The 14,156-nt window shown below is 42.7% G+C and overlaps 1 protein-coding gene across 9 annotated transcripts in view; it reads left to right on the top strand.

Annotated features, from left to right (window-relative positions):
* The window catches only part of LOC113167426 (neuron navigator 1-like), a 68,758-nt gene that overhangs the window by 46,644 nt on the left and 7,958 nt on the right, over positions 1-14,156 (top strand). For 8 of the 9 annotated variants that reach the window (XM_026368035.1, XM_026368032.1, XM_026368037.1 and 5 more), the window contains 9 exons: positions 4,680-4,818; positions 7,258-7,561; positions 10,145-10,982; positions 11,081-11,602; positions 12,488-12,529; positions 12,985-13,133; positions 13,267-13,446; positions 13,544-13,623; positions 14,079-14,156. In XM_026368035.1, coding sequence (XP_026223820.1) covers positions 4,680-4,818; positions 7,258-7,561; positions 10,145-10,982; positions 11,081-11,602; positions 12,488-12,529; positions 12,985-13,133; positions 13,267-13,446; positions 13,544-13,623; positions 14,079-14,156 — 2,332 coding nt within the window. The remainder of the gene's footprint in view (positions 1-4,679; positions 4,819-7,257; positions 7,562-10,144; positions 10,983-11,080; positions 11,603-12,487; positions 12,530-12,984; positions 13,134-13,266; positions 13,447-13,543; positions 13,624-14,078) is intronic. The other variant, XM_026368033.1, reaches the window with a different exon arrangement.

Raw genomic sequence — 14,156 nt, 5'->3', positions numbered from 1 at the left:
CAATGTTTGAGTTTTCACACCTGAAAATAAAAACGGTTGATACAGTATACACCAACTGTCTTTACATAAATACAGTCCAACAGGTTTAAGAGTAATTTCCCCATCAGCTTCTTATTGACTAGTTAGCATTAATGCTGTTCCATGCTAAAGGTGACTCCACTAAACCTTTTTTATAATTGCTGGTCCAGTAGAATAATCTGTTTTTGTTGCAAATTGATTTATAATTAGATAACAAGATTGATAATGACATTTTTCCCCTCTTACTATTGATCTGTTGTTTAGCTTTGCATAAGTGCACCAACATTATCTATAATATGCATTGACTATTGGTGAGCTAATTACTTAATTGTTTTTATTAATCCTGTCAGTCCTGTAAGTCTTCAGTCCTTCAGTGTCACATTCCTCCAAATGGCCCTCGTGCAATTTTAATAAACATTTGTTTAAATGCAGCAGCTTATCAGCCAATACTGTTAAATCTGCTCCCCCAGCAAGCACTGATCCCACAAACCACAGGCAAAGCTGCTTTGTCTCTGCAGTGACTTATTCCTCTTTCTGGATCCATTGTATTTCTCCCTTTGTTTCTTTCTCCCTCAACCTCAGAGAGTTCAGAATGAGGAGAGGAGGGGACACAAGGAGAGAAGAGTACTGCTCTCATAATGAGCAGCAAAAAAAAAAAAAAAAAAAAAAAAGCCATTCATGTTTGTATCAGAGCAATTAGCTCCATCGTTTGAACAGTAGAGAAGCCCAGAAGCCTGTTAATAAAAGCTGTCTATTTAGCTCAGCAGCAGCTATTCAGCTATTCTCTTGATAGTGTGAGGCTCAGTGTTTGTGTGGGTGTGCTGGTCCACTCTGCAGATTATGAGGAACAAAGAAATCATGTCTCTGTGAAAGGAGGATGCTGTTAATATTGACCACCATGGCTTAAATGAAGGGGAAAGGGAAATTCCAGCCATTTCAAATATTCTGCAACTTGCTTGAAACATTCAGACGTCGAAAAGTTTACTCTGGACAGTGTCTCGCTGTGGCTTTTTTTTTTTTTTTTTTTCATGGTGCAGTTATAATGCCTTGCGAAGACAGAGTAGGAAACCACTTGTGTGCAGCTGGCTCGGCGTGACAGACTACGTGTCCATGTGGCATACGCTCTGCTCAGCTGGATGCATTTTGCACATGGTGGCCTGGGAAAAAAAACAAAAAAAAAACACTGGCCAGGTGGAGGTGAAGAATGAATTTAATCAAGCACAACTCAGCCTAATTGACATTTATTGCAGCCTAAATTGAATCACCGTTGATCTTCATTTTGCTCATGAAATTATAGCAATAGGGTATCATTTTTCAGCACTGCTTTCCTTCCCTATCTCAAGAGCAGATCTAAAGTCACAATAAGGCCATGAAATTCAACATACACGAGCAGGTCACGCAGATCACAACCATTGTTTGCATCCTTTATTTTATTGAAATCATACATGCATGTAATTCTATAACCATAACTATAAATGTAATTTCCTCCATTACATTTAGCATGATGTTGCCAAGATATTCAGCTTGTTCAGGATGTTATATTGGTGCATATGACATGACTACTGTTATTGCATTTGATAAGTAGATGTATCTAATTTAAACGCACATAAAGGTGACAGGGAAGTGACATTACTAGTGTGGTGCTTGCTGCGAGACATTAGCTAATCTCGTAAGGGGGTAGATGAATTGGCTGCTAATATTATCCTTCAGTCTCTGCAGCTGCTGCCAAAGAATTAAAAAGATGAGGCGAAGCGAGGAGAGATTTCAGCAGCTGCTGTTGAAGGAAGGAAGGATGGAGCAGCTTGAGAGAGAGCGGAGGCAAGTTGGTGGAAGTTTAGAATGAGACATGAGAGACAGTCCTCTTGAGAGAGAGAGAGAGAGAGAGCGCAACACGTCCCGAGAGGTTGAGGGGTTTCTCTGTGTCATCTGCAGCACTTCTCTTTCCATTATAGCACTCTCTCTCATTCATGCTTGTCATTTGGGGTCTTTCTTTTCTCCCTACACACCACTTCACCCTTGTTCTGTTGAGTATCCTCATGTTTCATCACCTCCTTTTCAAGCCCAGGAGTCTTTTATCTCACACCGTGGAGCTGATGAAGAACTGTAGAAAGCGATGAAGAGCTGCATGACATGTGGATGTGAGGACACGGAGTGAGGATATCAGAACATCCTTTTTCAGCCTAACACCTTTTGACTTGGACAGACAAAATGTACTTGCATGAAGCCTAAATCCTTCACCAGATATCTTTTGGATTAAAGTCTAAGTCGAAGGTCTCTGGGATTTCCTACTCACAGTACTAAGAATGGCGCTTCATTGAAGTCTGATTGAAGATAATTTTGGCGATCAAAGCTGAAGGCAGTCTAACTTACTGCCAAGACTGAGATTCACACACACACATAAAAGTTGTAACACTAACTTATGTTCTTCTTGGCTCTTTCCTTAAGTTTCTGAGTCTCTGAGGCGTCTTTTGGTCTCATGTAAGCAACCTTTAATGAAATGTCTCTGCTTGGCCTGATAGATTTGGATTTTTATTACATGAAGCTTTTCAGAAGAATAAAAGAAACACAGTAAAGAGTTTCACTTGATTTTCCTTTTCACATATACTACAGGGTTCATTCTTATACATTTTATTCATCCATTTGGCTGCTGCTTTCCATGTTTGACCCCTGACCCTGTCTCTCCTCATTCGCTTGGTGAGTGACAGCCAAAGCCAGCAGGGACTGTGTTTGTACTGTGTCCTAATACATTTGAATTATTCATCAGAGAGGGTGTTATCATTTACAAAACTCCTGGTGGATACACAGATAGCTCTAACAGGATATGAAGAGACAGGCATTGCTTCAGAGAGGCGCTGACGTTGAACCACAGCTGTATCTCTCACAAGGAGGCTTATCTCCAAACAAAAATAACGGCTCAAGCAGACACATTTGCTGCAAGTAAATCACCTCTCGCAAAGTTTATTAGTTTCCGTTGTGCATTTTTGTACTAGATGGGAAATAGAAATCTGTGTAAATAGGAACCCAAGGTCAGCTTTAATGGAGAACATCCTTCCTAGAAAGTTGTTAAAAGCTGTTAAATCTCTAAAAACAGGATTTTGTATTCTACATTTCTGGTGGAAACACTGAGTTAGTTTTTTTGTTAGTTAGTAGTTAGTGTTAGTAGTTTTAGCTTTCTGTATTATCAGACATGATAGAAACATGAAATCAAAATTTTAATTGCTCTTTTTCTCCTGAGGGATGTTCATTGTTCAGCCTTGATCTCTGGCCTTTTACTAGACAAGACAAGGCAGCATGACAGAAAATGTCATCCGCCCTTTTGTGTCTCAGATATCCATAGGCTAGACAGGGAGGGCTTTGCTTTTGCCCCTTTCCTCTGATCCTGCCGTCAAGTCCCTCAGGGTACAGTGTGACCCATACAGCCACCCAACTGGAAGCCCACCCCACTTTCTCTCCCTTCATCCTTTACTGTACTCCATTTTACATGACCTCATTAACTTACTCACCAGTATAGTCCGACTTCAGGCTGACCTATTGCCCCTAATAAAAGTGACACCCACCCCCTAACTTCCTAAATATGACCTACTTAATGTACTGTATATACAGAGGTGCCTCTTCTCCCCCATGCTGCCCCTTTCTCATTCAACTCATTGAGCCACATGATAGACTTGTTGCAGCTATTTCTTGAGGTTGTGACATCACTGTAGATGCAGTTTTCTGATTTGAACTGTAAAGTATACTGACAATAAAACAAATAAACCATTATGTATCACAGCTGTTACATGTACACTGTATGTTAAAGTATGAAATGATTCTCTGCGATGTCTCTGCGTAATATTTCTTTTTTTGATATACTGCTGCAGAAGCACCGTGAAACCGTTGTCAGGGATGTCAGGCTCTTTAATACAGTTCCTCATAGAGAAGAGACAATCAGCTAAGCAGATGCATGCCTCCTGCACATACTCGTGGGCGCATTCGTCGGTGTATATATTCTTCTGTGCTATTTTTGTGTGTGTGGGTTGAGATGATGACAAGGGTGCTCCAAATTTCAATTTGCCAAGTGCTTGCAGTGTGAAAGGTAGGTATATAGAGCAGGCAGCGTTCAAATGGAGGTTTGTGTTTATGAATATTTAATCAAAAACAAACTGGAAGACATCGAGTCAAGGGAGCCAACCGCTGATGTAACAGAGTTTCCGCAAATCACGCTGTGAGAACTTGAGGTATCCAGTTAGCTGACACAGATTGTTTAATATGGAAACAGGTGGTGCCATGTAACATTTGATTAATCCTTTTAGATCTTAAAGAGCAGAATTGGCCTCTGTGCAAACCTGGATTTAGAAGAGGCTTAGTATCTTGATCAAGGACACTTTCATAAAGATAGATGCTCAGTTGCACGGGGACCTAAACTCAGGTTGACCGTTTGAAGGAGACTGCTAACCACTGGCTATGTGCACTAAAAATAGCAACACACCTCTATTGTGTGTCTGGAATAACCTACTGTAAGCCTTGCAGTGCCAATAGTTGTTTTAATGACACTTCATTATTATTCCCCAATATTTCTGCATGCACACCCGTAGCTGCAGAAGTACTCTCTCAGTACAAGTACCTGGTTGGGAATCAGTACCTCATTATGTGACACATCTTTTTTTGTCTGTTTCTTTTAGTTGGGATGAGAGCAGTTCCATCAGCAGCGGTCTGAGTGATGGCTCAGACAACCTGAGCTCTGAAGAGTTCAACACGAGTCCCACACTCAACTCTCTTCCTACCACTCCCATCGGCTCCCGCAGAAGCTCCACCATAGTGGTAAGCAAGGCACACGTGAGCATTTGCACCACGTACACACACACACACACACACACACACAGCTGTCTGACACAGAGAGATTGGTGTGATGGTTATAGTAGTATTGATTAAGCTGTTAATCCAGTGAAGTATTGATGAGGTGCTGAATGATGTGTCATACACTCAGTCACACTGTCAGTGTACAGGCAATAAACACACACAGGCAGCAGGACACTGAGGCATTAGAGATGAAGTCTTTTTCAGTATTCCACACACACCCGTAATATTTATCACATCTGCAGCGATCAATGGTTGCCTACACACACACGCTGCATGCTGGACAGCTGCCTTGCTCCACAAGGCTCTCTCTATGTTTTTTATGATAATAGAAATAATAAGATGATAATAATTCTTAAAAGTGTCCTTCACTTTGAAGGGTTGGGACTTTTTTTTTACCATTTTCTGCTCTGACTAAGTCTGCAGTACTTTTTCTAGCCAGGGTTTCACCCACCTGATTCAGCTGATCTAGTTATCTTGTGGTTTTGGCCCAGTAGAGTTGTATAATTAACCTAATTGACTGTAGTTTTAAACAACCGTCATCTTTGTTCTTAAAATATATTAATGTGCACTGATGATTTAAAAAAATGCCGTGGGGATTTACCTGACCACAGGATTTCTAAAATCCTGTCTACAGCGGTACTTGGAGATTTTTTTAAATCCATCTATATAGCTGTATGCTTTGCAGACTGTGTGTGTGTGTGTGTGTGTGTGTGTGTGTGTGTAATTTAGGTCACACCTCTGCAGTGTGGTTTATGTGACAGATACAGTGGGATTTAAGAGGGAGAGAGACACTAAGAGAGAGGGAGGGTCAGAGAAAGAGGGGAAATCAGCGTAACTATAGCAACGCAAGCGCAGGGATGCTGAGAGTGCTGGTCTTTGTCTGCTCCCCTATACTGGAGGACAGGTCTAAAACATGGCCATCTGCGCACACACACACGTACGCACAGTGCCATCTGCACTCTACATCCAGGCCAGTGAACCGGAAGAACTGGGGCGCCTCCCTCCACGCCTAGTTGCAGGAGTCATAGCAACCATTACCCCCTATGGCATAATTACCATGGCAACCAACCATCACATCGTTATGCACCCCACATTGTCTAATACACATGGCTCCTTGATCTCTCGCCGTTCTCAGCTGATGTTTTTCTTTATCGGTTTTTCTTTGTGTCCTGAAGGCATTTCTTTGTCTTCTTTTTGCTCCTGTTGATTTTAATTTCCTCCAAAGGCCACTCTGGCTTAACACCCATTCCTCATCTCTCCTATATATTGTATAATATTCTTAACAAGGATATGAACATGGAGGACTGAAGAGTGATAAAAAAAAAAGGAGAGAAAGACACTCATAGAAAAAAAGCCGAGTATGTAGGTGGTACAAAAACCTAGATTTCTTCTCTCCCACATGGGGGTGGACCAAATATTCCAGTTAATAAACTGTGTTTCAACGATACCTTTGTGTGTGTGTGTGTGTGTGTGTGTGTGTGTGTCTGTCTGTCAGCTTATCTGTCTACATGTTTGTCTTGTTAACACTGTTTTGTCGCAGCTATCTGGCCAGATGTTGATCTCAACCCCGTCTGTTTCAATAGTGTGTTAGGAAATGACAGTGTTTTATCAACAAGACCTGGTCAGACAGGACCCCCCCACACACACACTGACACGCAGATGTGATGTGAACCTGCCCATGGGGTCTATTGGTTTTAATAAAAAAGGAATTCAGCATATGAGTTCTCTTATGGGTCCAATGTCCTGAACTGGCAGACATGCACATGCACACCCACCAGTTTCACTTTCACACACCTTGTAATACATTGTGCAACCGTCAGTCCCCCACAGAGGTCGAGAACAATCTGCCTGTGTGAAGTCTCCCACTAACACTCATGCATTTACACAGATGTTGTCATGAGATAGGATTTAGACGGATGAGATAGGACATGAGTGAAAGAGTTTTTAAAGCAAATATGAGTGATGCAATGAGTAGTTAGCGTTATAGTGGAGTTTAGGGGGTTCAGTGGATTTGCTACAGTTCTTAAACTTGGTTTAAGTTATTTTTTTAATTTGAATGTATTTTTTAATTTATGTTTTATTATTGCTTACCTGTATTATACTGTATTTGCTAGGGTATTGTACAGTATATAATCATTTTAAATAGGTTCATATAGACAAAAACCTCAGTAGGACTGTCGGTGCAGGAGGTGCTTTTGTTGGTTTGTCTTGTTAAGTCTCCTTTTAAGATGGTCAAAATACATTAGGTAGGATGCATAGGATTTAGATTGGCAAGGAAAATCATACCTACAAACAGACAACCAACCTATGACATACAAAATAATTATTGGCTCCAAGTTATCTAGGTAAGGTAACACATTCACCTATATGTTTTATTGAGATGAGTCTGTCTTCATCTAGATGCGAACAGATGCAGAGAAAAGATCACTGGTGGAGAGTGGCCTGTCCTGGGACAGTGATGATACCAAACCTAGTCGCAAGAGCCAGGGCAGCAGCGTCTACGATACAGGAAGTCTCAAGTCTGAATCGGCCCATAAATGGAAAAAGACACGGCCACCGGGGGATGGATTGCAAGGAGGAAAGGGCGAACTGAAGAAACCACAGACCCTGGGTCAAGGAAATGTGTTGAAGAAAGGAAGAAACCCACCTGTGGGAGTGACATCCCCAATCACACACACTTCTCAAAGCGGGTTGAGAGTGGCAGGTAAGTGGAGAAACACACACTCACACAGATATTATATTATTATATTATATATACATATATATATATATTTATATGTTGCCACACTTGAAATGGTTTCATAACCTGAGCAGACTGACAGTCTTATAAAATTCCCTTCTTTCTGGCAGTCTCACACCCCCACACACAGTCACAGACACACTCTCTGTCTTTGTCCCACACATTCATCCACAGCTGCAGCCCACCCTCTGGGCCCTTAGAAAGTGGTGCCATGTATCAAACGCCCATCACCGCCCACTCCCTTCCTGCCAGCCAACCACACACATACACACACACTGACCAACAGTGTTTTTCCTATTGGGCCATCCATTTCTATCCAACCTTTATTTATTTATTTTTTTGTTGGTGAACAGGGAGAATTTAAAGCAATAAAGTTAAAGCCTTTTACCAAAAACAACTGGCCCAGAGACCGTGTGTGTGTGTGTGTGTGTGTGTGTGTGTGTTTTGAATGGCGAGTGTGTGAGTGCAGTCACATCTGAGACTGTGCCAGTATTAAAAAGTGTCACTCGTTACACTTAACATGCGCTCGCACACTCACTCACACACAATAGTGGGGATTGTGCAGCTGCCTTTAAGCGCACCATCTGTGTTCTGTTTACGCAAGCACACACACACACACACACACACACACAGATACGCACACATACACATATATAGACAATCAGAACAACAGGATACAAGTTGTGCTGCTGTGTGCCAGTCTAGATAGACAGTGTCTGTGTGAACAGTTCTCTTTCTGAGGGACTGTCCCGTGTTTGCATTGCCAGCTGCTGAAATGACAGCTATGCCAAACAAGTGTGTTGAACCAGCCTGTGATCTGTGTGCCAGGCTGTTATTGTTATTGATGTCAACAGTACGAACCTGCTATCAAGTCTACTCAGTGTGCCACTGAGGATCAGACAGTGAAGGTTCGCTATGGCTTGTCAGTGAAGAAGAGCTCATGAATCTAACCGAATGATGGACAGGCATTTGTCAGGATGGTGTGGGAGTCTGTGAACATGCCTTTATGAGGCTTCCTACTCAATTATAACACTCAAATTATTTTGCTTATGAGACAAAAGATTTACTTTACTAATATTTTTTTTTTTACTAGATATTAGAGTTCTTATTCGTCACATTGTAGTTATACAGCGTGTAGTGCATGTCAGTCTACACCAATGATGTCTGATACTCAACCTTAACAACCCCAGATATAAGCACACATATGTTAATGGTGTGATGGGTGATGGGAGACAAGTCAGCAGAATCACTGAGTCTGGGAATGAGGTGGTTTGTCTCCCTGGGAATTATAACCAGACATATGACTGTGAGTGTTTCTATATGTGTCTGTACAGTATAAATAAACTTTCACGTCTCCCACTGTGGCCTTAAATAGAAGAAGACCCAGAATATAAATTAGCCATTTTCTTTTAGATCCTAAGAAAGTGATTGTGAACGTGATATTTCTGTCTGCCTGTGCATTCATATCTCCTGACAGATGCAGACTTCTTGCTCTGTAACATGTAGTGATTCACAGTGTCCTCGACACACGCCACTGTGTCAGGCTGTGAGCTCCACTGTCTCCACAGCCTGTATCAGTAAATCAGGATTCATTTACGTCAAATTAACACATATGCCTGGTTTCTGTCATTGTGTTTCTGCAGCTTGACATGTAAATGCAATTTTCACACTTGCTAGCATAATGTGTTGTGAGTGTCACATTCCTATAAGACCTGATAACTGAGAACTGAGGGTGTGTGTGTGTGGTATACTGTATACGTCTACCGCCATGTGTGTGTCTTTTGCGGATTTATAAATACCCTTAAGTGACTCCAGATGTCCCACGGCAGCATGCCGGTGGGTCTCATTCAACAGCAGTTCTTTGACTCTGTTAATGTCTGGTATATTAACCTCGCATAACAACTCCCATTAGATACAAATTAGAGCGTGGGTAGTGTGGACTCGCACTTGTGTGGGTGGTTCATGCAGTGCACATGTGTCTAATAGACTGTTTTTCTCATAATAACTTCCAAACACATCCAATTAATTTGCCTATTTGGAAATGAACAGATGGGGCCAAAAAAACATTCCACAACGTTTTCCCCCGACTCTGCCCTTGTTCCCCAAAGAACCTTCAAAGTTGGAGAAATTCGGTTATGGTAGTGTGTCGTGCAGTTTTGTGCCCACAGAAACGCTTCACAAAATGTGAACACAAGTTTTCCAATATTGTGGTACACGAGTTAATCCCAGCACTTCGCATTTGTGACACACAGACTAGTTCATGAGGATGGAAAAGAGGAGTAACTCCATGATAACAGTGTGTGAGTAACTCGACGATAACGGTGTGTGAGAGCGTGTAGATGGCTGTGACTCTGGTCTGGTCTGTCTGCTCAGACAGGGATTAGTTTTTATCAGCAGACAGTCAGAACTTGTAGGTGTAAGATAAGATATCATGTTCTAATATGAGTTAGCCTCTCTCACCATGAGAGACATGGTAGACATGGGAGAGTACGACTATACTCAAGCTACTCATCAGTAATTTCTTTATTTTATCCTCCTCCTGTCCAGGTACAGGAAAGTCCGATGGGAAGCCCATGGATAAATCTCGGTTAGCAGTGAAAACTTCGGGGCTTCAGCGCTCATCTTCTGATGCTGGTAAAGACCACCGAAATGGTTCCAGTGGTGGTGAACAGCGTAAACCTCCATCTGGCCTGGTCAGGCCTTCAACTGGCGGTGGAGGAAACTTTGGCTTCAAGAAGCCAAACACAGTTGCCAATAGTGGGACAAACAATGTCAGTACACCCACTGTGATGAGTACAAGTGGCAGTGCAATACCCTGCGGCTCTGCCACTGTGGGAAAGATTCCCAAAACTTCAGGTATCCCTGTGAAACCAGGAGCAGGTGGCGGTGGAGGGGGGCGCAAGACAAGTCTAGATGTTTCAAGCAGTGACCAAAGTGGTTTTCTGTCTCCAAATGCCAGGACGTCTCTGCAGTACCGCTCTCTGCCTCGTCCCGCCAAGACGAGCACCCTGACTCTAACCCGGCCGAGCTCAGCTCGCCCAGTAAGCACTACCATGGACACAGGCTCTGGACTGATTAAACCCTCCACCACAGCACCGCAGGGCTTGAGGCTCAAAGAGCCCACTTCAGGGTTTAGCTCTGGAACAGGGTTGAGTAAGGCAGGGGGCCGTGGGATCCCAAGTCCCAGTCCTGTCAATCAAACAGACAGAGAGAAAGAGAAAGAGAGAGCCAAAGCTAAAGCTGTAGTATCTGACTCAGAGTGTGGAGGAGGGTCTCTTAAGGGCAGCCCTGCCCAGACCCCAGCAGAGAATGGAGGCAAGCTACAGGGCCTAAGACCTCCCAGCAGTGGCAAGGGTATGGATTTAACGTCACCCAGCACACACAGGTACTAAAGCACACACGTTACACATGCACACGTTTTCAAGATCAAATGAAAGTATGACTATCTACTTGCTTCAACATTTTCATCTATGTTTACTTTAGATTATCTGGGGTTCGCAGCCTGGCAAAGCCTCCATCCATGGCCCAGCTTGACAAGCTGAACTCCAACAGCCTGGAGGTAGGGGTACAGGACTCCCTGCCTCCGAAGATCCCTCCTTACTCCAAGCTTCAGGACATGGCTGGTTCAGCAGGCATCTCCACCAGCCCCTGCCTGACCCCCAGCCCTGCTCCTCTACTCAATGTGAACTCGTCAGCCTGCTTCTCAAGCTCTGGAATCGGGTTGGGGCCTAGGCAGGCCTCGTCCCTCTGTGTTGAGGCCAATGGTGGGAGCACCTCTCCCTTGCTCTACCCTCGTCTCTCTGGGATGCATCGCAGCATGGAGTCACTACAGCTCCAGATGAGTCTGGCCCCAGAGCCCCAGGAGAGAGAGAAGAACAGGGAGAGGGAGAGTGCCGTAAGAACCTACGCCAACATAGAGTCCAGAGAGAAAGTGAGACAGGAAGACAGAGGCTCTCCTGCCACCTGGGGTTCTGGAAGTAAAGTCTCACTGACTCTCACAGACAGGTGGGTTCAATTTTTCTGACAGAATGTGTTTAACTGTGCATGGATTTTAAACCCAGACACTGGCTTAGATGCAAACAGTTTGTCCCACGTGTTTCACCACTGCTGTCATATAGCACCACCTACTGGTCAGCAGAAGAACTACATCAAAATAATTCAAGCTTTAGTGAGGTTAGGGGTTCTCTTCAAGACACTTTGATGTCTTATTCACTTTGTTTGTGCTGAAATCATTCATTGTGCCCTTACTGAGTGAGCAGTTGAAGGTGAATTACTTGGCATTTAGTGACCCAATGCTGCTCATGCTGGGAAAGTTAATAGAGCCGTTTTTTTGACAGTGGAGGCATTTTATTTGCATTTAAAGAGCAATGCAAATAAAAAGATAATAGCAATTTCTGAAAAAAAGAAAGTAAGAAAGAAAACACAGATGCAAAGCGTATCAGAAAAAAATAAGAGACTATCTTAGAGAAAGAAAAAATCTTTCTGGATGCGACGGAAATTGGATGCATTTGATTTGCAATTCAAACGGAAAACCAGAGACAAAACATGTTAAAGCAGATGCTAATTAGTGTTGATAATGCTAATTATCATGCTATATCAATTGTTATTATAGAAATATATTTAAAGTAAATTTCTTGCATATTGTTTTCGACAAAAAAATGCAGTGCTGTACACCCATCCACACACACACACGCACACACACACACACACTGAGGGGTTGCTAAGCTATTATTACTACAGAGCTATTATCATTGACTGAAGTCATAATTAATGGCTGACATCAGCTGTCTGCCAGTCTCACTGTGCTTCTTTGTGCCTGCTGCCTGTTCTTGAGAGTTTAATTGCTTCTTACTGCAGTGGTTAAATAATGGCATTGTTTAATCTCTACAGTTCTCAGAGAGACAGAAACACGCTGCCAAAGAAAGGTTTAAGGTAAGTGGACACACACAACGCAGCACACTTAAATACACACTCTGATATACCAGATTGTCAGTGGCAGTTTGGGCACAGTTTTTTAATTGCACACACACACAGATCCCACTGATGAGATCTGCTCGGACTGACAAATTGTGTTAATCCTGCAGGCTATTAGACTTAAACTAAAACTTAATACCTCAAAATTGTATCTTATTGTGTCTTACTGGCAACATTTTAATGACTTTACACATCTTCATACGTATTATGTAAGACAGAATAACACAGGACACATACAATACATTGTCATACAAAGGTGTAGGTGTTTCATATCAAGGCTCTACTGCATCGTGTTTCCTGCATGTGTTTCAGTAGCTTTTAGGATGACGTGCACAGACGTCTGCAACTGACGACGATTAATGTGTAACAGCATTCATTAGCATTGCTGACTTTGTTTAAATTGTTCTGTTTAGTTTCAATGGTGCCTCCCAGCTTGAGGATGAAGGGAAGGAGAAAGGAGAGAGGAGACACTCTCATTCCATTCTCAGTATGACCGACTCACTTACTCTTCCACTGTTGTCTTCACCCACCTCCCTGCCTCGTACACCTAAGACAAGCATGGGTGAGTATATACTGCATATATACACACATGTACACACACTCAAACGAATACACAGGAGAATAGTGTTATAATAATTATACATTTGTGGAATTTGATGTACACCATTATTATCTTTCTTAACTCTTTGTACTAGTACCCAGTCCAGTCAGCGGACCTCCAAGGATGACTCGATCCAACAGCATCCCCACACATGATGCCTCTATGGAGTTGTATGGAGCATCTCCGCTGGGCAGCACAATGTCTTTGGCTGAACGCCCCCGCAGCATGGGCATGGTCCGTTCTGGATCCTTCAGGGACAAGGAGACAGACGAGGGTGAGCCCACTGAATTATTTTTAAGAAATGTTCTGTCTCTGTTTCTAAATCGACTTCTTATTGGTTTATATTGTTGATCTGAATTCTCTCTTTACAGTTCATGGGTCTGTACTCTCCCTGGCATCCAATGCCTCCTCAAGCTACTCTTCGGTGAGTGTGGGCAGCATGCAAAACCAGGTAGCTACAGTTTAGTATGTGGTGTGGTCTGGGTTATATTTCTGTGTATGTTTTTGTGAATGTGTTTTGATGCACGTTATGATTGTCACTCGTTTCACACTTGAATACACACTAGAGACAAGACTTTCTTCCTATATATTCTCTACGATGTCTCCTCTCCTCTCCTCTTTCCCTCTGTCTTATCTAACATCTTGACTTTTATTCCTTCTGCATTCAAAGGCTGAGGAAAGGATTCAGGGAGAGGTAAGTGTGTTCCCTCCTGCTTTCCTTCTTCCCTGTCTCGTCATTCTCCTTCATCTACCACTCTCATCACCATTGTCTGTGGGAGAATAAGTCTGAAGTCGTCATTTCATGAACACCATCCACTCTAGTCACATGTGTAATGTCAACTACTGTCAATTTAATAACCTTGGTTATTTTATTTTTTAATGCAATATTCCTATTTCTCATCACAGCAAATCCGCAAGCTGAGGAGAGAGCTGGAATCATCGCAGGAGAAGGTGTCTAACCTGACCACACAACTGTCAGCAAAC

This window comes from Anabas testudineus, chromosome 7, assembly GCF_900324465.2.
Source record: "Anabas testudineus chromosome 7, fAnaTes1.2, whole genome shotgun sequence".
In the NCBI taxonomy this organism is placed as follows: Eukaryota; Metazoa; Chordata; class Actinopteri; order Anabantiformes; family Anabantidae; genus Anabas; species Anabas testudineus.
Note: the sequence above shows the minus strand (reverse complement) of the source record. Positions and strands in the feature narration are given on the sequence as shown.